Source organism: Zingiber officinale, chromosome 9A, assembly GCF_018446385.1.
Source record: "Zingiber officinale cultivar Zhangliang chromosome 9A, Zo_v1.1, whole genome shotgun sequence".
Classification (NCBI taxonomy): Eukaryota; Viridiplantae; Streptophyta; class Magnoliopsida; order Zingiberales; family Zingiberaceae; genus Zingiber; species Zingiber officinale.
This window is the reverse complement of record NC_056002.1, coordinates 133,480,601-133,507,726: the sequence shown is the minus strand read 5'-3', so window position 1 is coordinate 133,507,726 and position 27,126 is coordinate 133,480,601. Positions and strand designations below refer to the sequence as shown.

The following is a 27,126-nucleotide window of genomic DNA, read 5'->3' as shown; positions in this document are numbered from 1 at the left end:
CTCCGACGTTAAAAATCGAGAGACGAGCCGGCGTCTATAAACCCGCCGAGCGGAAGACCGTCGAGCTCCGACGTTAAAAATCGAGAGACGAGCCGGCGTCTATAAACCCGCCGAGCGGAAGACCGTCGAGCTCCGACGTTAAAAATCGAGAGACGAGCCGGCGTCTATAAATCTTCCGAGCGGAAGACCGTCGAGCTCCGACGTTAAAAATCGAAAGACGAGCCGGCATCTATAAACTTCTGAGCGGAAGACCATCGAGTTCCGACGTTAAAAATCGAGAGACAAACCGGCGTCTATAAACCCTCCGGCCGGACGAATGCAATAAAGAGGTTTCGCTGGTGAGTCGTTTATTCGATCGGCCAAGTACCCAAAAGTACTTCGTCAACGTCCAGCGAACAACCTCTTTTGTCGAAACGAGATATATTCAGCCGAGCGGACTCGCTATACAAAATGCTTCGTGAGAAATCCCTTGCAAAACGCAAGAGAGGTGGGATGAGAGGTGATTAACGAGGAGAAGCGGAGGATGGTTTCTTGGATGCGCCGCTCGGCACTACGGGCGTCCAGTCAGTCAGACTATGCGCCTCCTTCGACTAGACTTGAAGGGGAGGCATGTGATCCGGTGGTAAGGAAGGGGGACCCTCATGGGCGGAGGGTCAAAGACACGTGGAGGTCAACCCCAAGTTTGCGCCGAACGGAAGCATGCCGGGCCGAACGGAAGCATGCCGTGCCGAACGGAAGGATGCTGGGCCGAACGGAAGCATGCCGGGCCGAACAGAAGCATGTCGGGCCGAACGGAAGCATGCCGGGCCGAACGGAAGCATGTCGGGCCGAACGAAAGCATGCCTCGCCGAACGGAAGCATGCCACGCCGAACGAAAGCATACCGGGCCGAACGGAAGCATGCCGGGCCGAACGGAAGCATGCCGGGCCGAACGGAAGCATGCCGCGCCGAACGGAAGCATGCCGGGCCGAACGGAAGCATGCCGCGCCGAACGGAAGGCAACCCGACCATAGCCAGGGTTCCGACGCTCATGTTGAACAGAGTCGTATGGCCGAGCGGGTAGCCCGCTCGGCTGAAGTCACAAAGTAGCAACACTGCGAACAGTCCACACAACATACGACCGGTTGGACGTAAGGGGATTGCCGACCGAACGGACACTCGAGACGGAGTAAGAATAGACAACAGGACAAGGAAACATCCTCTGACAGCGAGTATGTTCGAGGAGCAGGCCATACGTAGGATCTTATAACAGGAGTCAGTTGTCCCATCAAAGACGTGCTCGGACTGTAGCAGTAAGGGGTCAGGTAAGCTCTTTTGACAAGCCCATACCGAGGTATGGACAGAGGATACGTATGCACCTCGGTATGTGTGCCCGAGCCTCTTCACAGCTCTATATAAAGGGTCCTCACCCTTCGCCGGAGGTATGCGTTCTACAATTCTTGGAGCCACTTTCTTGTTGTCGAGCTTTGCCTGACTTGAGCGTCGGAGGGTCGCTGTCGGAAACCCCTTCCCGGCCCGACTTCTGTGCAGGTTCGCCGGAAGTTCGTACGACCCGTCGGAGATCTACATCAGCGACTCGGAGAGCGCCACGTGCCCAGCGTCCGTTGATTCATCTTTCGGACAGGATTAGTAGCCATGCACACACTATGTGAAAAACGACGTTTTACTTCGTTGATTACCTGAAGTAAAAGACCTGTTTTTACCGAAGTAGACATGCGTGTAGTAAAAAGATTCATTGTACAATAAGAAATTTAAAAAGAGAGAGATTTTAATTGTTATTAAAATTTCCTTTTTTACCAAGACCAAGGATTATAAAAGAGAGAGAGTGTAGGTGCAGCGGAGGTCGACAAGAGGGGGGTGAATTATCTGCAACAAAAATTATACCCTTCTCAAGACTTTCAACTAAAAAATATGCAACACTAATAAAATAAAGACAGAAATAAAAGAGGAGACAGAAGTTTAACTTGGTTACAACCGAGATGGTTGTTAATCCAAGGCGATCGAACAGCTCCACTAGAATTTCTCCTTTACTGTAGGTGGAGAAGCCTTTTTTACATACTTAGAATGCTCAGAGGTTGCTAGGAATTATTACAGAGTTGATCCTTGAATGAATGAATAATTCCTAGGTACAGGGGTCCTTTTATAGCCCCTGGAAAGTCTATCTCGAAGGTCCAAGGTGCCTCCAACAGAGGTCCAAGGTGCCTCCAACCAAGTCAGCGGATAAAACTCTAACCGCGCTCAAACGGTCATTTTTGACCAGTCTGAGGCACCTCAAACAAGCTTGAAGGCGCCTCCAACACTGATTGAGGCACCTCCAATACTGGATTGAGGCGCCTTAAGCTTCATTTCCAGCTTCTTTTCTCCTTTGCTTTGACTTCCAAAGCTCCATGCGTTTAGGTGATTTCGGCCAACCGAAATAGGACTCACCCGAACCTAATTTTCGATCTTCTCCTCGAGTAGTCTTTCATCCCGGATTTTCATCCCTCGAACGTCGCGCACGTTCTTCTCGCCCACCGGTGTACTCTTTTGCAGCTCTCTCGTCCTTCGGACGTACCGAGCCCATCGGCTCCCTTCCCATGCTGTCCTTCTCGCTAGCTGCGTCTTCCGCTCAACTTCCTGTGCTCCTAAGCTCCTACACACTTAGACACAGGGATAAAAAACAAACAGGACCTAACCTAAACTTGGTTGATCACATCAAAACAATCACAGGGTCCAACAGAGAGAGGGTGCCTCATGAGGAACACAACCCAAGCCTTGCCTCCTCACTCTGGGGCCAGGTCTCCGCCAAGGACGATGAGCTAAAAACTACGAAGGATGAGCTAGAGGGTTCTCGAGCGGCGATGAAGATCTATTAAGATGCTGAGCAGAGCTGATTTGAGGTGATGAAAAAGAATTACATCCACTCGGACACATTCAACGATAAGGTCGTTGATCGGGCTCTTCGTCTTTTTGACCCCGCGATTGATGGGACGCTCAACCAACTCAAGGAAGACGGTCATATTCCCTCCGCTCTGACAGACACGGTCATCAGTTGGGACAAGTTGACCGAGGCGTTGCTTGATAACGCATTAGATTACCTTGAGTGAGGTCGAGAGTTCTGTAAAATTTTGAAGTTTTAATGGATGTTGGCTTGTTCGGCCAAGCTTTATCTTCTTGTATCTGTTTTCTTGCCTTCTCTTTCAATGTAGCCTCATGACTCCTCTGACTGGTAATGACTTGTATGTCTAACTGCTCGGTCCGATTTGTTTTCACAGTTGCAGGAAGTCCGAAGTATTTTGGTGCATACTCCCGAACAGGCTATGTATTTGAAGACTTGGGAGCTTTCTGAGTAGTCTGTATTCGTAGTCGACCGTTCAATGGTTTGTGTAGACTCGGGTTTAATGTCATCGTTCGATGGTTGATTAAGACCCGAGTTTAACATCGTCGCTTGACAGTTTAACATGGACCAGAGTTTAATGTCGCCGCTCGATGATTTGCTATTGACTGGGGTTTAACGTCGCCGCTCGACAATTTAGTGAAGTCCTAAGTTAAAGGTCGCCGCTCGACCATTGGTGAAGACCCGCATTTAAGGTGGTTGCTCGACCGTCGGTGGAGACAAGGGTTTAAGGTCGTCGCTCGACCGCTGATGGAGACACGCGTTTAAGGTCGCCGCTCGACCGTCGGTGGAGACAAGGGTTTAAGGTCGCTGCTCGACCATTGATGGAGACACACACTTAAGGTTGCAGCTCGACCGTTGGTGGAGACAAGGGTTTAAGGTTGCTGCTCGACCGCTGATGGAGACTCGCGTTTAACGTCGCCACTCGATGGTTTGATATGGGCAAGCATTAACGTCACCGCTCGACAATTTGATGTGGACACGTGTTTAACGTCGCCGCTTAATGATTTGATATGTCGTTCGGCTCATAATTTAGAAACCTTATTTTTATTCTAATCCTGCATTCAGAGAGGACATACAAAAGTACGTGTATTCACTTGCGCACCTCTCATCCGGCCCGGTAGGGTTGGAGATGATTCGTGCTCCACGGCCGCTCTAGTCATCTTCCTTCCTCATCTTCCAGATAGTAGGCGTCCGAACGAAGCTTTTCCACGACCTTGAAGGGTCCTGCCCATGGTGCTTCGAGTTTGGTGACATCGTCGATCGACTTTACTTTCTTCTATACGAGGTCACCGACCTGAAACAACCTCGGGATCACTCTTCGGTTGTAGTTCTGCTTCATTCGTTGTCGGTACACTGTTAGCCAAACGGCTGCTTTATCCTGCACCTGGTCAACCAAATCAAGCTCCATAAGCCTCCACTCGGCGTTGTCTCCATCGTAGTACTACACCCGATCGGACTTTACACAGACCTCTACGGGGACGATTGCTTCATCGTCGTATACCAAGTGGAAGCGAGTCACGCCGGTTCCCTCCTTCGAGGTCTTGCGGAGAGCCCACAACACACTCGGGAGCTTGTCCACCCAACTGCCTCCGACGTGGTCGAGCCAAGCGCATAGTACTCGAAGAATCTCCTGATTGGCGACCTCCGCTTGCCCGTTGCTCTGAGGGTAGGCAACCGAGGTGAAGGCTTACTGGATACAGTATCCCTCGCACCACTCTTTGAGCCTCCGACGGCTATCGTCCGGGCTGCGTCTTCTTGGAGGGTCGGCGAAAAATATCCGGCCAGGAGTATCTTTCGTGCCAATGAGCGGCTGCCCGGATGTCCGCTGCAGGATCCTTGGTGCACCTCTCGCAAGATGTATTCAACATCTTCTAATCTGACGCACTTGAGTAGAGGCCTGGAGAAGGTTTTCTTATATAGCTGGTCCCCGATCAGGGTGAACTGTCCGTCTCTCTTCTTTAGCAAGCGAGCTTCTTCCTGATCGGCCGATATGACTCTCGACCGTAGGTACTCTATCAGGGTCATTTCTTCAGTCACTCGGGAAGGTGATCCCCTCCATTCGGTCAATGTGTGCCACGAGCGAGACTTGTTTGATCAGCTGCCCTATGATGATTGGCAACAACGAATTGGCTAGTTTGGCCAAATCATTCGCCGCCTGATTTTCCGATCGGGGGATTTTTTGGATAATGACCTCCCGAAAGTTACTTTTCTGCTTCTCAAAGGCCTCCGCATAGAGCTTGAGTCGAGTGTTGCTTATTTCGAACGCTCCGGACAACTGCTGAGCGGCCAACTTAGAATCCAAGTGGATGAAACCTTGGTAGCTCCCACATGCCAACCTGCCTATAGGTCGGCTATCAATGCCTCGTACTCAGCTTTATTGTTGGTGGCTCTATAATCCAGTCAAACGGATAGCTACATCTGGTCTTCATGTGGTGAGATGAGAAGTATGTCGGTTCTGCTCCCCTACCGAGTGAATGAGTCGTCGACGTATATCCTCCAAACGACTTCTGGCTCTGGGTTATGTACCTCAGTGACGAAATCCACCAAGGATTGCACTTTGATGGCCGTTTGGGTTTGATATTGAATGCCAAACTCACTGAGCTTCGTCGTCCACTTAATCAGCCATCCGGACGCCTCGGGATTGAGGAGGACTCTTCCCAAGGCGCTGTTGGTCATCACCACTATTGAGTGCGCGAGAAAATACGGGCGAAGTCTCCGTGCGGCGAGCACTAATGCATAAACCAGTTTCTCTAGACCAGTGTAACGGGACTCAGCATCTTTTAATATATGGCTCAAAAAGTACACAGATTGTTATTCGCTATTCTGCCTAACTAAAGCCGAGCCGACGGCATGTTCGGTAAATGACAGATAGATCCGGAGCGGCTCACCGACACATGTCTTAGCTAAAACAGGCAAAGAGTTGAGGTATTCTTTGAGCTCTTCGAATGTCTGATCGTACTCCACGTCCCACTAGAATTTGGTGGTTCGACACAGTATCTTGAAGAACGACAGGCTCCGGTCGGACGACTTGGAGATGAATCTGGATAACGTCGTGATCCGACCAGTCAGCTATTGGGCTTCCTTTAAATTGCAAGGTGGGGGCATATCTTGTAGTGCCTGCACTTTGGTCGGATTCACTTCGATGCCCCGATCGATGACGATGTAGCCCAGAAAGCGTCTACTCTTTGTGCCTAACAAACACTTGCCTGGGTTTAGCTTTATCTCATAGGTCCTCAGCGTCTAGCGAGTCTCCTCGATATCTGCGCATAGGTCAGCAGCTCAGAGGAATTTTATCAATATGTTGTCGATGTATACCTCCATGTTACAGTCGATCTGCCATCGAAACACCTTGTTCATCAACCTCTGATAAGTGGCTTCGGCGTTCTTGAGTCCGAACGGCATGACGCTATAGCAGTACGTCCCATCAGCCGTGATGAAGTTGACCTTCTCCTAATCTTCACGAGCGAGCAGCACTTGGTGATACCCTTGGTATGCGTCGAGCATGCAAATCAACTCGTATCTCACGGTGGAGTCCACCATCTGGTCGATCCGGGGCAGAGGATAGAAATCCTTCGAGCATGCCTTATCAGATCGCGGAAGTCGATGCAAACTCGCCATTTGTTGTCCGGCTTGAAGACCAACACGACGTTTACGAGCCAACTCGGGAATTGAACTTCTCGTATATAGCTGGCCCCCAACAGTTTATCTATCTCCGCTCAGATGATCAAGTTCAGTTCAGCACTGAAATCTCTCTTTCATTGCTTCACTAGCTTAGCGTCCGGTCAGACATGTAGCTCATGCTATGCCATGCTCGAGGAGATCCGAGGAAGCTCATGTGTCGACCATGCAAGCACATCGTGATTTTGCTTGAGGCGGGCGACCAACTTTGCCTTCTTCTCCACCTCTAGGTCGGCAGCAATAAATGTGGTTGCTTCCGTCCAACCGGGGTGGATCTGAACCTCTTCTTTTTTCTTCATAGACTAGAGTGGGAGGCTTCTTAGTAATATTGTTTCCCTCTAGCCGCGGGTTCTTCCGAGCGGCTTTTGCCTTGGTCTTGACCATCTCGACGTAGCATCGCCGAGCGGCCAAATGGTCGCCCTTGACTTCTCCCACTCGGTCATCGACCGAGAACTTAATCTTCTGGCAATACGTAGAGACTACTGCTCGGAACTCATTGAGAGCTCGTCGGCCTCGGATGACATTGTAGGCCGACGATGCATCTACCACGATAAAGTTTGTGGTCTTTGTCCTCCTGAGCGGTTCCTCTCCTAGTGAGATTAGCGAGATGGCCAACATTGTTTGGCCGATCGGCAAGACTTCATTGTCTGTGAACCCGTAAAGCGAGGTTGTCATTGGCAGTAGCTCACCTCGATCGATCTGTAGCTGATTGAATGCCTTCTTGAAGATTATGTTCATCGAACTCTCAGTATCAACAAAAATCTGATGAATAGTGTAGTTGGCGATCATCGCTTGGATGATTGATGTGCGTAAATCTTATGATCATTTATACATGTTTTGAAGCACATTCACTTACTTTATTCATACATATTCTTTGTATGTTCACTTCTCTTAGCATAAATTCAGCATAAATACTCTTTTGTTCGGAGATCTGCTCTTTGTGTGTTTTCTTGTTGACAGGACGCGATTTTGGAGCAAAAAGGAACGAAACTTAAGTGGAGTCTAGAGCCAGCACTGCAGACTAAAACTAAAGTAGCTATAACTTTCTGTTCAGTTGGAGTTATGAGTCCTTCCAGATATTAAAATGTATATAACTTCAAGATCTACAACTCTTATGAAGACTTCAACCAGAGAAAACCAAGTCTTGAAGGTCTAAAGTTCGTTTCTATGAGACACAGCCTTGGCACATGGCCGTGTCAAATCCAGCACTATACACGAAGAGTAAAACAGCTATAACTTTGTGGTTCGTTAGAGTTTTGGGCTGTTCTTTATACTGAATTGTAGCTAAATTCAAGATCTACAACTTTTATGAAGACCCTAACTCAAGAATACCAAGTTAATAGGTACTAAAATGGATTACATGTGGAGGCACGACCTTGACACATGACCGTGTCAATCTCGCATGGCCGTGCGGCGCAACCAGAGTAGAAAGAAGGCACGGCTGTGCAATCTCGCACGGTCGTGCAATCTCGCATGGTCGTATGATGTATCCAGAGCAGAAGGAAGACACGGTCATACGAATTTGCACGACCGTGCCACTTAACCAGTGCAGAAGGAAGGCATGGTCGTGTCAACTTGCACGGCCGTGCCACTTTACCAGTGCAGAAGATAGGCATGGTCGTACGGATCTCACACGGTCGTGCCACAGGCCGTGCGGCGCCCATACCCTAGTGTACAAAAGGGTCAAGAACCCTATCTTGGGGGATCTTTGGTTCGGGAGTTCACCCTTCTCCTTCGGAAAGGGGTTTTCCCCTTTGGGGAAGACCCTAGAGCTTCATCCACCGCCATCCCTTGACGTTCCGTCCATCTCCAGAGAAAAGAGACATCCCCAAGACATCAGAAATCTCGGCAAGCATCACTTCTTCCCTTCCTTCTCACATCAAGGGTTGTAAGTATGTTTTGCATTATGTTTCAGGGTTGTTCTTCCCTTACAATGGAGTAGATATCCTCTTCTAGGATTAGGAAGTATTTGTAATGTGATGAAGATGTAGAACTATGTAGATTCATCGAGTTTCTATTCAATGACGTGTTAATGCCTTGTTCAATGCTTGGTGAATTGTGTGTGCAACATATTTATATTCCTTTGCATGTTGATTGATGTGGAGGATTGTTAATCCCGCAAAAGGGGGTACCTTAGAGCGTATTGACCAAGGTACCCTAATGACAGGGGTAACCCTTTCCGGACGTCTAGGACGTTCCCTTAAAAGGAGAAACAATCCCTCAGGAATTGCTGCTCTCGTAGGAAGAGTTCTCTAGATCGTATACCCGAGGGGTCCTAGTGACAAGAGTAACTCGTTCACGGACGTCTAGGACATTCTCTCGAAAGGAGAAACAATTCCTCCATAAGGAAGTAGGAAACTGTACCAAATCTCCACCTTTATCCTTATTGTTATTTACTAGACATGTATATGTGATTTACCGAGGCACCCTCGTGATAGGGGGGTTAATCGTTACAGGATTTCACAGGTGTCGTCTCTATTCGATACTTAGGGGTATTGATCAATCTAACTTCTTACAAGAGCATGGACATAGAGGGTAGAAACCAAACAATCTATGTAGTATCTCCTAGCATTATAATGAAACCAAAATCCTAGAATTCATTCTCCTAAAGCTCAATTCCCTCTGAGATCAATTCTCTCTCTCCTCTCTCTTTGTCTCAACCTTCTTTCCCTCTCTTAAATCACACTCGTTAGTTCGTAGGTGCCAAAGCCAACTTTCGATCGTCTAGATAACTTACTTTGTGACATCTCTAGTGCTTAATCAACAGTTCCTGTGGTTCAACAATCTTATATATTACTGACGACGAATCCTTGCACTTGCGGAATCATAACAATGATCAAAGTATTGTCATGAGGGATCTCAACTTCCTCTAAGTCTCTAGGTCTGAAGCTGATCTTGGGCCCTTTTGCCTTCTCCTGACTGCATCCCACCGCGTAGATCTCTAGTCGTCGGGCGTACGACTTCCTGGCTCTGTTGGAGTCACTACCGGTCGGCCCGCCGACGATTATGCTTATTTCTCCTCATGTGGCGTTGTTTCTATTCTTTTCTTCCCGAACGGAGGGTCTATTTCAGTCATCCGCGACTCGGGAGGGATCGACGTTCTCCCTCCGCTGGTGCTGATGGTACTACTCGGGCGATCTTCTTTCGTCCTCTCACTGCCCGGTGAAGTGTTGTCTATGCCGCTGATCGGGATAAGGAGTTCGGCAGCGGTATCCTCTTGGAGCCAGTCGGCTGACGATTGGCGTCAGACCGTGACAATCACGTGTGTTGTATGTCGCCGACTAGTGGAAGGAGCAGAACATAGACGTCCACATCCTTCCTTTTGATGCCTTCAGCCGACCGGAAGTCACATGCTGTACGACATGCATCCTCGACTCCTGATGTGGTCGTACTCCTTCGGCCCTTGGCCCCTTGGGCTGTTGGTGGTTGCCCAATGGTCGGCGCTCGGGCGTCGTCGAGGGTTCAGTCGGCACCTCCTTTCTTCTTGCCGCTTAGGCTTCTTCCACATTTATATACTCATTAGCCTTCTTGAGCATGTAGTCGAAGTCCCTAGGCGGTTTCCTGATGAGCGATCAGAAGAAGTCTCCCTCGACGAGCTCCTGAGTGAATGCGTTCATCATTGTCTCGGATGAGATCGAGGGGATGTCCATGGCTACCTGATTGAAATGTTGTATGTAAGATAGGAGAGGTTCTTTCAGTCCCTGCTTCAAGGAGAAGAGGCTGACGCTTGTCTTCTGGTAGCATCGGCTGCTGGTGAAATGATGCAAGAAGGTCGCTCGGAAGTCCTTGAAGCTGCGTATAGATCCGTCTGATAGTCTTCGGAACCATCGCTACGCCGAGCTGAAGACTATAGTGAGAAAGACGCGACACTTTACTCCATCTGTCTACTGGTGCAGCATGGCCTCATTATCGAACCTATCCAGATGGTTATCTGGATCGGTCGATCCGTTGTATGATCTGATCGCCAAAGGGGTGTAGTATCTAGGTAGAGGGTCCCGCAAGATCTCCTCGGAGAACTGTCTGTTGATCTGTTCGAGCGACGTGTTGTCTCTGGGCGCCTTGCCTTTTCGTGCGTCCCGAACGCGGGCATCGTCCGAAGATGATCCCCTCTTCTGGTTCGCCTGGACTATCTCTGAGGGCGTTTGGAATAGAGCCTGATGAAAGGGTAAGGGTGCGGGTGGCGCTTCCCCATGCATGCCAGGCGGCCCTTTGTTCTGCCCCTAGATAGAGATCTGCTTCGGCCGATCTTCATGTCCCACCCGGCCTTTGGCTGCCGATGTCGCCAGTTGTTATGCTTGTCGATCGGCTATCGCCTGTTGTTGCTGCTGCTCGACTATCTTCGCCGCTCGAGCTTACACGAGCATGTCGAGCTCCTCCTTGGTTAGTGTCACAGTGTGGAGTCGTCTAGCGTCCTCCATCTTCTCAGTTCGGATGTAGGTTACGTTCCCATAGACGACGCCAAATATGATCCTGTCCGAAAGTCGAAGAGACGAATGCTGGGGATGTAGTGCTCCTACTGACCTCTAGTGGACTCCGCTCGGACTTGCAACACAGCTAATGTCAATGTCGAGCCAGGAAAGGGGTCCTCGACGTTGGCCCTCCGACGCTCAAGTCAGTCACAGATGATGAAGATGAAAGCGGAGCAAAGAATCGAGAACAGTAGCAACAACAATGTATTGCGCATACCCCTGTTGAAGCTTGAACCACCTTTTATATAGACCTCCTGTAGCGCGTGTGCACGTTTCCCAAGGCAAGTACGCATTCCCAAGTTTTTCTTGAAAAGACGTGTCAGTAAAGTGTCCTTGACACAGTACCTTAACGAGGCAAGCATATCTCTGAAGTGACAGTGGAAACTTTCGTCGTACGATCTTCTGTCTGATCATGGTGCATGTCAGCGGCACTAGCTTCCAAAAGGATGGCATAAGGTAGCATGTTGTCTGTAGCTGGGCCGAGCGGGATAGCCGGTCGGCTCAGATCTCCACTGTCCGCTCGAATAGCGGGTTGTGTCTATTGCCAGGTGGAGCGGCATAGCCGCTCGGCTGTTACTCCAGTACTGTCCATTTGGCTGATGAGTATACTGCCTAGCCGAGTGGGATAGCCGTTCGGCCGTAACATTACTATTTCTGTATGTCGCCCACTTGTCTATAACTCTACTCCACTGCTCTATTCCGAGTACTGTTGTAGGGTCGAGCAGGGTAGTCGCTCGGCCTTGCTTCTGCATATCCTTGGCACTTGTTCTTTTATTGAGCGTCGGGTGCTCGGCGTGTGGTCGAGCCAGAGGTAATGTCGGATCGGGCACCCCTTCTCCCGATCGGGCGACCAACTCGCCTGATCGGCCAATAATATCTAAGCATTGACCGCCTTGACTTTGACTTTCACCGTGACAATGACCCTCCGTAGGATGAGCCCCTCCTTATCACCGCATCAATAATCTACCGTAACAATCACAAATTGATTCTAATCAAAAACAATTTATCATATTTAAACTATAATTGTAATTATTATTATTATTATTAAATATTACATATTTTATTTACCATAATATATAGGTTTTTTAGCTTCCGATACTAATGACCTCTATTTTCCTCTATTTTCCTTGGTTGTGTTCTTTCATCCTCATCTCCTGTCTCTCTCAATCGGGACACATTCCTTTATATATAGGTTTAATAACTTTAAACTCTCTTGTATTTTATAGCAGGTTACCTTTTACTCTCCTCTATTTAAAAAACTACACTTAACCACCTTTGACATAAGTAAAAAATAAATAAATAAATAAATGACCAAAATAACCCTAATCTAAATCAGACTTTTAGAAGAAAATGAAAAATAAAAATAATACCGTAAGATCGTTGAAAGCTTAACATTAACCCAACCTGATTTATATATAGGCCCAAAATCTCACTTGCTCCTAGAAAAATTATCCTCACAAAATTCACACATGCACCAACATAAATAACAAAAAAATAGCAACTCTGAGAGGAATAATCAATCAAAAACTCATTTCACCAATCAAAAAAGAGCTAAAATTCTAAATTGATGAATCAAAATTAAATAAAAATAGAATATAATTTATCATTAAAAATCAAAATAAAGACTTTTTGATTTTTTTATAAATAATCAAAGGGTATTCATTTTGATTTTTAATGATAAATTTTATTCTATTTTTATTTAATTTTGATTTATCAATTTAGAATTATGATTCTTTTTTATTGGGTGGAATGATTTTTTGACTGATTATCCTCTCAGAGTTGTTATTTTTCTGTTATTTATGCTGGTGCATATGTGAATTTTGTGAGGATTATTTTTCTAGGAGCAAATGAGATTTTTAGCCTATATATAAATAAGGTTGGGTTAAGGTTAAGCTTTCAACGATCTTACGATATTATTTTTATTTTTATTTTTATTTTTTATTTTTTTTTTAAAGTCTGATTTAGATTAGGATTATTTTTATCATTTATTTTTTTTTCTTTTTCTTACTTATGTCACGGGAAAGTTAAGTATAATTTTTTAAATAGAAAAGGACAAAATACAATCTGTCATAAAATTTAAGGGGTTTAAAGTTATTAACCCTTTTATTTATATATACATCAATCTATCGGACACAGCGGCCGTTCATCACGGTCGGTTAGCAATCCAGGCGGCGCTGTTCGGTACGGTCATGGATCTCAAGAAATATTTTCACATGAATTCCGGCGCCGGCAAGAACAGCTATGCCAGCAACTCTAAGATCCAGGTTCCACTCTTCCCCCTTACGCTTTTCATCTCTGTGCTTGAGCATTTGATATGTGAAACATTCTTCGGGGATGCAGGGATTGATCATATGCAAATCCCAAAGCGTGCGCCGGGAAGCGGCGGTGGAGGCCTACCTAGGCACCGACTGGCCGGCGACGATGAGCGTTGCAGACTTGGGCTGTTCCTCCGGCCCGACGGCGCTGCTCGAGGTGGAAGACATCATGGAGGCGATCGAGAGGGAGTGCGTGGAGCTGCGCCGCCAGCCGCCGGAGTTCAACCTGCTCCTCAACGATCTCTACGGCAACGACTTCAACGCTGTCTTCAGATCATTGCCGGAATTCTACTCGCGTAGGCCGGGAAAAGGCCTCTGCTTCGTCACCGGCGTGCCCGGCACGTTCTACGGCCGGCTGTTCGCCGCCAAGAGCCTGCACTTGGTCTGCTCCTCGTCCAGCCTCCACTGGCTTTCTCAGGTGGATCGATCGGAAACTTCAATGCCAAACAAAACTACACATATAAATCACTGCTTGCCATTTCGCAGATGCCTGAAGAACTTCAACAGAAGGAAGGATCGCCGGCGGCATGCGTGAACAAAGGGAAGGTGTTCATATCGGCAGGCAGTCCGCCGTGCGTGGCGGAGGCTTACCGGAAGCAGTTCCACAGAGACTTCACGACCTTTCTCCGGTGTCGCGCAGAGGAGATCGTGAGAGGAGGGTTGATGGTGTTGGCGTTCATGAGCAGGAAGAACAGAGAGGCCGCCATGATGGAGGACCTCTACATCTGGGAGCTACTCGCAGATGCACTCAACGCCATGGCCTCCGAGGTATGCTAAAATTAACTAACACGCCCTCTGCCTTCTTCCAGATGCCGTCGACGCCATGACTGATAAAACTGCGGAGCAGAATTTGGTGGCGCAGGAAAGGATCGACTCGTTCAACGCTCCCTTCTACGCGCCGTCGCTGGAGGAGTTGGAGGAGGAGATCGAGGGCGAGGGCTCGTTCTGCATCCGAAGCTCCGACCATTTCGGAGCCGGGTGGGACGACGACGATCTGTACTCTCCCACCGGCGGCGCTGCGGCCGACGGGGTGATTAGGCCGGTCAGGTACGCCGTGCGCATGGAGAAGGGGGTGAGGGCGGTGGCGGAGTGGATGCTGAGGAGCCACTTCGGGGAAGGCCTCGCCATGGACGATCTCTTCTGCAGGTACGGCGAATTACTGGCGAAGCATTACGCCGATCACGAGGCGGCGATGACGAACGTTGTGATCACTCTGGTGAGGAAGTGAGCGGTTATTAGGAATGTGTAATCAAGTCTAGCCGAACTATTAAATATTTGAGCTTGGCTCGTTTATAATCGAACCGAACTCGAATTTTATTTAACGAATATATTCATAGTTCATGAATTTATTGAAATTTTTATCGAGCTTAAACGAGCTTAATAAATGTAAATTATAAATTTAAATATTCATTAAAAATTAAATTATATATTTATAGAAAATTATAATATTTTATTAAAATTTATAATTTTATTCTAATAAATAAATTTAATATATTTATCTATTTTTTTCATAAGTATAGTGTAAAATTTATAAATTTAATATCAAAATTATTATTTTTTATTTAAAAATTGATTCATGAGCTTAACGAACGTGTTCATAAGTTAACGAGTCGAATTTTACGAAGCTTGAGCTTGGTTTGTTTATCTTAACGAGTCTCATTAAACGAGATCAAATGAATTTTTATCAAATCGAGTTTTGAATAACTTACGAGTGACTTGATTCATTTACATCCCTAATTAAATGACGGTGAGAAAATAAATCGGATTAATTTATTTAAATTTATCATCGGTTGATAGTAGTAGCGGGTTAGATTGCCATTATCGTTGTATTATTCTTGATGTTTTTTTTAAAAAAAATAATTCTAAGTATATGAACTTCGTTACACTAATAATATAATATGAAGATAGTCTTCATTTATGTAAAATTAATTGATCCAATCCTAGACGAAGAGATGTGATGATTCCTTTATGCTCTTCAAGCAAATCGGATGAGGGTTAAGTTAGCTTTAATTGAGTAGGCTTCTATCGGGACAGATTTTTTTGGATCGTTTCTTCTGATCCGCCCATCAGGGTAGGCGGATTGATGGAATTTAATGACCCTACTTATTTAATTAATAGGGATTATTAAATCCTATCAATATAAATAAAAGATTAAAATTAATCCTTCTATTTATCGGTTCTCTCGGATCGACTTCTTTGTCGATTACTTGTTTTGACTCATCTGGCAAAGATTCTCATTGTCGGCCATGGAAAAGATTGAAAAGACATTAGAAGAGGGCCCATGCGTACGTATCTAGGCATGGCCTCTTATGCCAAGTCAAATCGGGAGAAAAAAACGAAGAGCTAGTGAGATCTAATGAATTGCATACACTTTCATGATGACCCTATTATCTTACAGAGAGGAGGAGAAAATATGCAAGATTCTTAATGCCATATGCATGACATTTTAATTTTACTTAGTATCCTTTTAAGATGACTAATCCAAAACTTAAGCCAAAACTTAATCTTATTGATCAACTACCACTAAAATTTTTTCTTCTTAGATATCTTTTGGAGGTGGACAAGTTCCCTTCAACTTATTTTTACAATAATATAGTAGAACAAGAAACAAGAATGTAGATATAAATAAAAGTGAAAATGATTTTACAATAAAAATCTTCCTTTGTTTGTTCTTTTGTTGATTTGGATTGTCTTTTGGTGATAAAAAATATAGCAGTACTTCATCTCCAAATTCTCAAGGACTGACATCGAAAATATCCTTGAAATCGTTTTTTTTATAGCCTTTTGATAGGGGCAGCTTTCTGCCTAGCAGTCGACTGATCTTTCCCATCAGTCGACTGCCCTTATTAAATCTGATTGTTAAAACATATATAATAACTCTTTCTTGACATGTTTGATCATCATTAGTCGACTGCTAAACCTTGTAATCAACTGATCACGAACGGTCGAATCTCACAATCGAATCAATATGCTTCTGTTGGATTCATAATTGATGTAAGTTAACTAATACCCCATAATTGGTTGACTAATATCTGAGCTTTACAAATTCTAAAACCTGCACATAAGCGTTCTTTCTGTTTGTTATAGTTTCCATTAGTCGATTGTTATTGTAGCAATACTATAACAAACTACTGATCATGATTAATGTAGTAGTACTATAGCAACACTGCAGCAAAATAACGTAGCAAAATATTGATTACGGTTAGGGGTGTAATCGAGCCGAGCCGAGCCGAGCCGAGTCGAGCCGAGCTGAGCGGAACTCCTGAATGTTTGAGCTTGGCTCGTTTATAATCGAGTCGAGCTCGAGCTTTATTTAACGAATATATTCATGGCTTACAAGCTTATTCGAGCTTTTATCGAGCCTAAACGAGCTTAATAAATATAAATCGTAAATTTAAATATTCATTCAAAATTAAATTATATATTTAGAGAAAATTATAATATTATTATTAAAATTTATAATTTTATTCTAATAAATAAATTTAATATATTTGTCTATATTTTTCATAAGTAGAGTGTAAAATCTATAAATTCAATATCAAAACTATTATTTTTTTTATTTAAAAGTTGCTTAATGAGCTTAACGAACGTGTTTACGAGCTAACGAACCGAATATTGCGAAGCTTGAGCTTGATTTGTTTATCTTAACGAGCCTCATTAAACGAGCTCAAACAAGCTTTTATCGAATCGAGATTCGAATAGCTCGCGAGCAGCTTGGTTCATTTACACCCCTAATTATGGTAACTATAGCATTACTATTGCAACATTGTAGCAATCATTTTTTTTTTGTTTTGGGTTTGTTGCGTCCATTAATATCAATCGACTAATACTTCTGTTTTAGCTTTATCAAACTCGAATTCTCATCTTGCCTGGTATTTAAGATGATGTTTACCTATCAAAACTTGTTTTGCCCGACATTCGATCAACGTTGACCTATCGAGATTTCATGTTGCATACCATCTAGTTAACCTTGACCTGTTGAAATTTCCTCATTGCCTAGCATCCGATCAACTCTGACCTGTTGGGATTTCATCATTGTTTGACATCTAGTTAACCATAATCTGTTAGTATTTGATGCCTCATGTCAATTCTTTGTTGAACTTCCGACTTTCGATTGTCAAATGTCCGATCAACTATGACTCACTTGGACTTTCCTCTTACTAATTACCTGTTGGACTTCTGATCACCAAGTATTTAGTCAATCATGATCCACTTAGACTTTTCGTTGTGTGCCAACTCCATGTTGGACTTCCGACTTCCAAGTGTCTAATCAACCATTTGGACTTTTAATATCTTGTTAAGTATTTAGTCAATATTGATCCATTTGACTTATCACTTAATCAACTTAACATATTGATCGAATGTTAAATATCTGGATAACCTTGATCTTCTTGATAACTCACTCGACCAACTAATATATTGATTAAACATAGAAGTTCCAACTCAAATCAACTTGAGCTTGATCAACTTTGTCAACCTTGATCAATATAATTGCACCAACACCTAATAAACACATCCTTGTAACTGATGCGCCTCCTTCTTTACTTGGCATCATTATACCTTTGTAACTGGTGCACCCTTCTCTTTAATTGGCTTGGCTCTTCCGGTCTGACCTAAATTAAACTCTGTATGGGGACGAACTCGGGAGAGTAAGTCCAACTTGATTCGAGTTTGCCCCAAGCTAAATCAACTGGAATCGAATTACGTCTTGACTCAGCTTGATCAAGATTCGCGTTGTGCTCGTAATTCCATCCACGTCATTGACCAATATATAGAATATTTATTTTTATTGAGATTTGAATTCTAATCTTCCTATTTATTCTTTCGAGTGTTTTATGAACTACATCCTACTACTCTTGGATAATAATTTGTCGCTAAATATTGAAGAAATTTAATATAAAAACTAAAAAAATAAAATAAATAATTTAATAAATACAAATACAATTTAAATAGTACATCCCATCACATATAATCCTTCCAATTAGATTGCCTATCCATCTTTCTTCAAAATGAGAAAAAAATAATATAATCCTACCTCATGCAATGTAAGAAAAATAATATGTTCTAAGAAAGAATCTTAATAAAATATTCAAAGATAGACATATGAAATAATGGAGCCCATAAAAAATGAAATGATAGACCATAAATTATAAATTTATGTGTTTATCCTTAAATATTTTCTTGAGATTTCTCTTTATGCATATCATTGATCTGAAATATAATATGCATATACTTCAATATTTAGATAAAGTTTAAATTAAAAAATATTATTAATTTTATATGTGGATTAAGTATATATTGAATAATAGATTTGATGTATTGTAGGTACAGAAATGAAAACAACCCAAGTAGATTAAAAAAAAATGTGGAACCGTCACATCAGCGACTCTCCTAGAGCCGGTCCCACGGATATGGAGGGAGGTAAATACAGGTACACAAGTGGAAAGTGCATGGCGGAGACGTTAACCCCAGGCAGTGACACCCCAGGGATCGACTCCTGGACCTTTCAGTCACAGAACCATACACTCCCCATCTGTGCTACGCCCTGGGGACACAATCCAAGTAGATTAAAGATTGAATATTTGGCGGTCAGTAGGTTAAGATTTAAATATTTGTCATATAGGAGTTTAAAAAGGTCTAAGAATGAATTCTTGGCAATAAAGAAGTCTTAATACATTAGAGAGACTAATATTAGATATTTAATGAAATTCTAGAGGCATGAGTTTGTAGTCATGGAAGTCTTAACGCTAGAAAGTTTTTTATTTTTATTTTGTCACGATGAAGTCTCAGAGGCTCAGAGCTATGGAAAACCTCTCAGCATGAAGGTAAACTTCTATTAGGAGAATTGAGTGCCCGTGTACTTGGGGTACAGGTGAGACTAGACTTAGGAGCATATTTGACCTTGAATAAAATGATTGAAGTTATGAGAATAGTCGATTGGAAGAATTTGGATTTAATCACTATTAGGTGGACTAGCATGTTAATTGGTAACACATGAATTTGCCATTGAAGACCAACCCATTAAAGTGTTCTAATTTAATGTTTTAATCACGAGTTTGTGTTATTAGATGTGCGCTTATGTGTAGAACTCATTAATCCGTTACCGTTATATATATAGAGTTGTCGCCCTCGCACCTACGGAAGATCAGGCCCCGTGGCTGATTTGTGTTTTGATCTTCAAATTCTTCCAACGACAATGAAGAAGAGAATGCCTTTGGATTCATATGCGGATTTATAGTTTTTCTTATACTGCTTCTATTGCTTTGGGATCACATATTAGTTGTACATATTCGAAAAAATCCTGTGTTGGATCACTTGAATCTTTTGTTAATTCATATGCAGTAGCGCAATCTTAAAGAGGATTGAAAATCATTCAAGCGGTATCAAAGTTATAGGTTTTGTTGTCGCTGATTTTACAACATTAGGATTTGAGGTTTTTTTTTTTTTTGATGATTTTGATCTGAATGCATATGTTCACTATGTGAAAATGGTCGATAGACTTCGCATATCCAATAACTCTATTTCAAGAATAATCGTAGTTCGTCAAAGTCAAAGCACATCAACATCAAATTTTTGACAATTAAAGAAAGAGTCGAGTAATCAGGTGATAATAGAGCATATAAAAATATATTCTAAGTTAGCGGACCCACTCATCAATGGATTGTTGTTTAAGGTGTTTCATCAGCATATAATGAATATGAGGGTTTTTCTTTTGGATGAAATGTCCATTTAGTTGGACTCTCTATTTGGTCTTTGATATTCTGTATTTATGAACACATGTGTATTTTAGTTTATGGTATTAATTAAGGTTTAAAGATACATGTGTATTTTGTATTTGACACTCTAAAGACATCATATTTACTAATGCAATATTGCATATCTTGCTTGAAAATATGATGGACTTTAGTTTGAGTTATAAAGTTGTAATCATGGTAACTACTGCAGTTTGATATAACATGTTTGTAAACATGATTACGTAGGATCAATTACATGTGAGAGAGGGTGAGGTGAATCAGGTGTATTTTAAAACTTTCTTTTCTTTTTAAAACAAGTGCCCAACGGAAAAAAAATTAAGAAAAAGCAGAAAGAAAATAACATACGGGTATTTACTTGGTTCGGAGCTTTCGACGACTTCAACTCCAAGATCCAGGTCCTTTGGATCTTTCTCTATGGGTAATCCACTAATAATCGCAATCGAATACAGAAATGAAAGAAGTGTAACAAACCTACACTTCCTTATACAATAATTAAATTAACTGAAAATGTTACCCAACACGAAGATGGGAATTTGGTTGTGCTCGGTTATTGGTATTGATCCATCTCTAGTAGTTGGTCGTATTAGAGTTGCATCACAACAGTAGCACGAAGATGGCACAGCAAGATGATCATAGAAGCTCGCGAAAAAGATGTGTGATTGCTCTTGGTCGAACCCTCCTTTTATACAGCATTGAAGGCACCTCCAATAGTTCAGGGTGCCTCCAATGGCGTTTATCTGATTTGCAAGTTTCGACTTCTATCTATTTGAAGGCTCCTCCAACAGTTCTGAGGCACCCCCATGAGCCCCGAGGCACCTCCAATCACCTCCGAGATGCCTCCATTAGCCGAAACTCTATCTATGAAACTTATCTACGCGAGAGCGCCTTCATCATATCCAAGGTGCCTCCAACTTCTCAGTTGAGGCACCTCCAAAAACTCAAGGCTCCTCAAGCACTATTCCTCTTAGGGTGATTTTTTGCACTTAACTCCTACAAAAATATGTTAGTTTAAATAGTAAAAAATAATCTACAGAACAGAGTTAACACTTAAAATAAAATAAAATTATGAGTTAGGTCATGTCTTACCAAGACTAACAAGATTTAGTTTAGGTCTCAACTTAGATTTCTTAAATGAATCTAAGTTAGACCAGTGGCTACAGCCCCATTGGGACTCATCATCACTAGATCTCTTTCTTCTAGTACTTACCTCCACTTACTATTTGCAGACTTACTTAACACTGATCTCATAACCAACCTGGTCTTCCTACTAGATGCCTTATCTAGAATTTAGCTAGTTGTCAGGTCCTACATATCCAACTAGATTTTTTGTCTCATATCAACCTATCTGGGCTTCTAGCTAGTTACCAGAACCTTCAGATCTAACTAGACTTCAATCTGGTGTCATGTCTTATTAAATCTTTTAATCCTGCATACTTGGTAAACAAATATGTTGTTCCTACTCCAGTCCCACAAGAGTAGGCATTTGGACGAGCTGAAGAACGTAAGCAGCCTAAGCATGGCAAATCCAAGCAGGTGACTGGCTAGAACCTCACATTGCTGGATTGGAAGAAGGAACATCTAAGGTTAAAGATGATGTCGAGAACCTTAGCAAATAGCCAAATAACTTAATGCAGGAAAATGCTGAGATTACTCATGCTGCCATAGCTATGATCGAATAGCTTAGTAGCACGTTGAAGGGAGAAAATATGCTCCCTCACCCAAAGTCTTACAGACTTGTTGTGGGGTTTTGTTGAATGAGAGCCGCTTGGAGATGTCACCGGGAATGGAAGCGGGTAGGGCTATAAATGAACCAAGCGTTCGTGAACAAGCTTGGTGTTCGGCTTCGTAAGAGATTGTTTATATTCGTTCAATATACATAAGGTTAATTAAACAAACAAGCTTGAACAACTCATTAAGCTAAACAAACAAGCTTGAATACATATGTGTTCGGCTCGTTAACGTTCGTGAACAACGTTCATGAACAATGTTCACGAACTATATTTATTAATAAAACTCTTTTTAATATGCTAAATAAATAATAAAATAAAATAAAATAAAATAAATTTAAATTATCAAATTCAATAGCTAATCAAACAACTAAAAAATTTCAAACAATCAAACAAGCTTGAATTGAGAGCTTGATAACATCTAAACGAACCAAGTTCAAGCCAAACTTGAATTGAGAGCTTGATAACATCTAAACGAACCAAGCTCAAGCTCATAAAAAAATAAACCAAGCCAAGCTTGAACATTCATTTCAAAAGCTTGGTTCATTTTAAACTCGGCTCGGCTCGGCTCGGCTCGACTTGGTTACCTTATCAAACAAGCTTGAACACCCGAAAGCTCGGCTCGGCTCGGCTCAGCTTGTTTATAGCCCTAAAAGCGGGGAGTTAGAGATGCTAGTATTAGTCCTAAGAGCCAATTATAAAATGATTAAACTTATTTGGTTAATAAATATAGATTGACTTATAGGGTTGATGATTAATCTAATATACTAAAATCCAACCCATTAAAGATAATTAATGGAAATTAATTATGCATTGTGAAAAAAGACCAAAAAGGCAAAAACTCTTCATATTCCTTAAAGAATATAAAAGGTCTTTTGAGTGAGAATTTTAAGGGATGACTCTTGATCTTCTTCTTCCTCCTCTTCTTTCTCTTGGCTGAATTACTTTGTGTGGCTAGCACCACGAAGGTGGTTTTTCTCTAAAGGCTTAGTTTGTGTGATGAATGAAGGATGTGCTCGTGTGGATATCATAGAGGCACGAACATTCTGATCGTGTTGAGATTTGCATCCGAATCAAAGTTGCTATCGGGTGTACCGTTCAAGCAACAAAGGTAACCCAACTATGTGATAGAGTAGTAAGAATGAGTATATCATATTCGCATGGATCTCTGGAGCGATTCTTTTTTCGTTGTGTTATGTATTATTTTATATATAAGATCCCTATAGTGATATCAGAGTCACTTATGAATACATATACTTTACTGTAGTTCTATTTTTATGTGATATAGAAATCTTCATAAACTATTTATTATGATTTACATGGTCCAATCGGGTGAAGTAATTCCAGATTTCCAGCTTTCCTGGATTCGAAAAGAAGCCATCCGATTGGAGCAACAACAACGTTTGTTGTAGAGCAACCTACTGTTCACATTTGTGGGAGGCTGTTCACATTTATGGGCGGTTGTTCACCTTCTAGAACAACAAAATGTTTGCCCAAACAATTCAACATGAATTATTTTGTGAATAGCCACGTGATTGGTGCAGTTGTATCAATATGTTGAGAACAGATTGTGAAATAATTCACAAACTGTTGTGAACAAATTGTGTAGTATTTATCGCAAGGGTGCATTAATCTATTGTGAAGGGTCTCGAGTTCATCTTGATGGACTAAGGGAGCAACTCATTCAATGAGTTGATAAAATAATTTTACTTCAGGCATTGCCCCTGAAGGGGAGTTGCAGCTCATCAATCATTGTTTAGAATCATAATAAAATTATACCATAGATCTATTACAAATGTTGTATGCCATGGTGCAGGGTTATTACTCTTTACCCTAATGTGATTGGATGATTGTGTGCGCGTGTGTGCGCGCGCGCGCATGTGTGTTTGAATATTATAATTCATAATATGGCCTGTGAGTCGTGTCTATCACCTTTATACTTCCAATTGTAAAATTACAATTAGACTACTCTTGAATGTAACTTAAGGTTTCTTTTAATTTGTAATGTACAATTAAGAAGAGTGCTAGTCTATTGGATGGTAATTAAGAAGGGAGGAGACCAACAACATATGATAACTAAGGAAACATTGGAGAAGATACAATTCCCTATGTTGACCTTTCGATTTTCTCATTAGCTTGAGAAGATCGTAGTATACGGGCCATAACCATGTCATGTTTTTATTATGCATATATGTGATGTATGTCATGCTTGTATGTGATGCATGTTTAATTAGTTATCATAATTAGGTCAATTTTCATATGTCTACTAAAATTTTGGTACTCACTACTACCTTGATCAATTGTAGCAGGTTTGCCAAAGCAAAGTAACTCGATCTATTTTGGTAGAGTGCAACAGGATAATTGTGATGTCTGACTATTAAACTTTGGGTGTGACTTAATTAAGTTACCTCAATTGGATTGAGAACTTAGAGACATATCTCATATGATGGGAAACGAATAAATAGTCTTGTTCACCTTACTATACAAGAGTTGCATATGATGCAATTGATAAATGTTGCCTACCTAAATTATACAAGTCTTGGGCGATTAGCTAAAGCTAACTCAAGATGAGGTATAATATGGATCTTGTCCCACTTGAATGCCATTACTTTTAGGTTCGTAGCTAATAGCGTGGGTAAACTACGGTTGCCCACATCCATGGCTTGCTCCTACCAAACTTTATAATTCAGTGGGGGAATCATTTAATTAAAGACCTAATTAAATGATTGAAATATGATACTTATTTTACATTTCATATTGTAACCCACCATGTTATCAAATATGTCGAATACTCTCTCTCTACAATTTATTCTTGATAAGGACAAGTTTAATGGAGCTAATTTCTTGGACTGATACAGAAACTTGAGAATTATCCTTAAGCAAAAAAGAAAACTGTACATCTTAGAGCAATACATTCCACCTTTTGCTTGGTTCCTTAGCTAGCTGCAAGATCTTAGGGTGTATTTGATTCAAGTTATTATGCATAACCTTAGTTATATGATTTCCAGGTAACCACATAACCAAAATTATGGAGAATAAAATATAATCTAATGTTGTTTGATTCAACCTTTGGAATACTCATTTTGAGAAAAAAAAATTAGTAATTTTTTTTCTTAACCCTGGAGTCACATAAAACCTTACACTTCTAAGGTAATCACATTCCTTGTTATATCCCCCATTTGTTGTTGTGGTAGACATACTCCATTATCTAGGAATCATTTATTACTTGAACCAAATAGAATTACATAACATAACCTTAGGTAGATAACCAAGGTTATCAATAATAACCTTCAACTAAACATACTCATAGTATTTTGTTCTTTTTTGTGTTATTTTAGTCTGTTTTCTTAGACTTGATCTTTTAGTACTTGTTTTTTTTGTTGAATCATGTCTTTGGAATGATTTGAATATTTTCTTATTCAATTTAATGACAAGAACTATTCTGTCTGAGTATTCCAATTTTAGATCTTTGTCAAGGGAAAGGAATGATGAGATCATATTGATGAGATGAATCATGTACCTAACAGCGAGAAGGAGAAGGATAAATATATGAAATGAGAGGTGAAGGATGCTCATATTATGTCTTGAATCCTTGGAAGTGTGGAACCCTCCATACTTCTCAATCTCAAACATTTAAGATCTCTAGATAAATGTGGGATTACTTAAAGAAAATTTACAACCAAAGAGATATAGGATGAAGGTTTCTATTGGAACTCAAGTTGGGTCAGCTCAATCAAGTGAGTATGTCAATTCAAGAGTTTTATTCTTCCTTTTGAAATCTTTGGGTTGAGGATACTAATATTATGTATGCAATTGTACCTTTTGAAGGACTCATTGCTATCCAAAGTGCGTATGAGACTAACAAGTGTGACCAATTTTTAATGAAGTTTATGGGGAGTTTGAAGTAATCAGGTCCAACTCGATGAATAGAGAACTAGTTCTTTTATTGGATATTTGTGTAGGAGAGCTTTTAAGGGAAGAATAATAGCTCATTACACAAGCTATCTTGGAGAAAAAGGCCTAACATTCTACTCCAATACCTGTTGCTTACGCTACTCAAGGGAGGTTTAAAGGATATGACTAATATCTAGTGCTATAGTTGCAAAGGATTCGGACACATTGTCACTAATTGTTCTAAAAAATTTTGTAATTATTGTAAGAAACGAAGACATATCATCAAAGATTTTTCCACTCGACCTCTAAACAAATTTGAAATTGCCTACAATGTCTCAGTTGGTTCTTCAAATGTTCATAGTCTTAGTTAGTCTTCCATTACTCATAAAATGATCCGATAAATGATAGTTTCTATGCTTTCTGATTTAGGCCTTTCATGTAACAAAATTCTAATGCTAAGCCTTAGTATTTTGATTTTGGTGCTTCCAATTACATGACCAACACCGTCTTATCTTTAAGTAATGTTAAAAATATGTATAAAGGAGATTTTCATATTCATACTGCCAATGGTAATTCCTTACCTATCATAGCTGTTGGTGATATCTCAATCTTTCTAAATATTATTTTTGTGTTTCCTAAGCTGTCCACTAATCTTATATCTATCGGCCAATTAGTTGACAATAATTGTAATGCTCAATTTCTAAATATTAGCTGTCTGGTACATGATCAAGTGTCTAAGTCAGGACATCCTAATTCTGATGTACTTTGAATCTTGTTTAAATTTGATTTACTTGGAAGTTAAAATTAGACCCTTTTTTTCTAATAATGTGGAACCGTCACATCAGCGGCCTCCTAGAACCGGTCTCACGGATATAGAGAGAGGTAAATACAGATACACAGCTGAAAGCGCATGACCGGAACGCTAACCCTAGCTAATGACACCTCGAGGATCAAACCCTGGACCGATCAAATCTTGGACCTTTCGACTACGAAATCATGCACTCCCAGTTATGCTACGCCCTGGGACAATCTTTTTTTTTTTTTTTCTAATAATGAGTTTATTGATGATGCATCTTACAAACTTAGTAAAAATTCTTTTTTCATTGTATAAAAACTGACCACTAAATCTTTTGAATTAGTATTAGTGTATATATATATATATATATATATATATATATATATATATTTATATTTTGTCCTTACAATTTCTCAAGAACATTACAAATATTTTATATTTATCGATAATTTCATTGGCTTTATTTGGGTGTAGTTTCATAAAGTGCACCCTTGATTAATTACATTATTCATTACGGTCGTAATAAGAATAACGACAAGAGAATCTATGAAGTCAAACACCATCAGCGAGATCTTGAAGAAACGACTAAACATAATCAAACGGCTTTTGACTTC

The 27,126-nt window shown here is 41.5% G+C and overlaps 1 protein-coding gene across 1 annotated transcript; it reads left to right on the top strand.

The window, feature by feature from the left end:
* The first annotated feature begins 13,129 nt into the window (after positions 1 to 13,129).
* Positions 13,130 to 14,685, top strand: LOC122021403 (probable jasmonic acid carboxyl methyltransferase 2). Its single transcript, XM_042579523.1, has 4 exons — positions 13,130 to 13,289; positions 13,366 to 13,758; positions 13,827 to 14,108; positions 14,188 to 14,685. Exons 1-4 carry the CDS (start codon positions 13,215 to 13,217, stop codon positions 14,566 to 14,568), a joined length of 1,131 nt encoding a protein of 376 aa, XP_042435457.1. The 5' UTR covers positions 13,130 to 13,214; the 3' UTR covers positions 14,569 to 14,685.
* The last annotated feature ends 12,441 nt before the right edge of the window (positions 14,686 to 27,126 follow it).

Bases quoted from the DNA above. Each gene is read 5' to 3' on its own strand.
- LOC122021403 (XM_042579523.1), top strand. From the start codon at position 13,215: ATGGATCTCAAGAAATATTTTCACATGAATTCCGGCGCCGGCAAGAAC. The intron at 13,759-13,826 runs GTGGATCGATCG...GCCATTTCGCAG, and splicing joins GCCTCCACTGGCTTTCTCAG to ATGCCTGAAGAACTTCAACA. The intron at 14,109-14,187 runs GTATGCTAAAAT...ACTGCGGAGCAG, and splicing joins TCAACGCCATGGCCTCCGAG to AATTTGGTGGCGCAGGAAAG.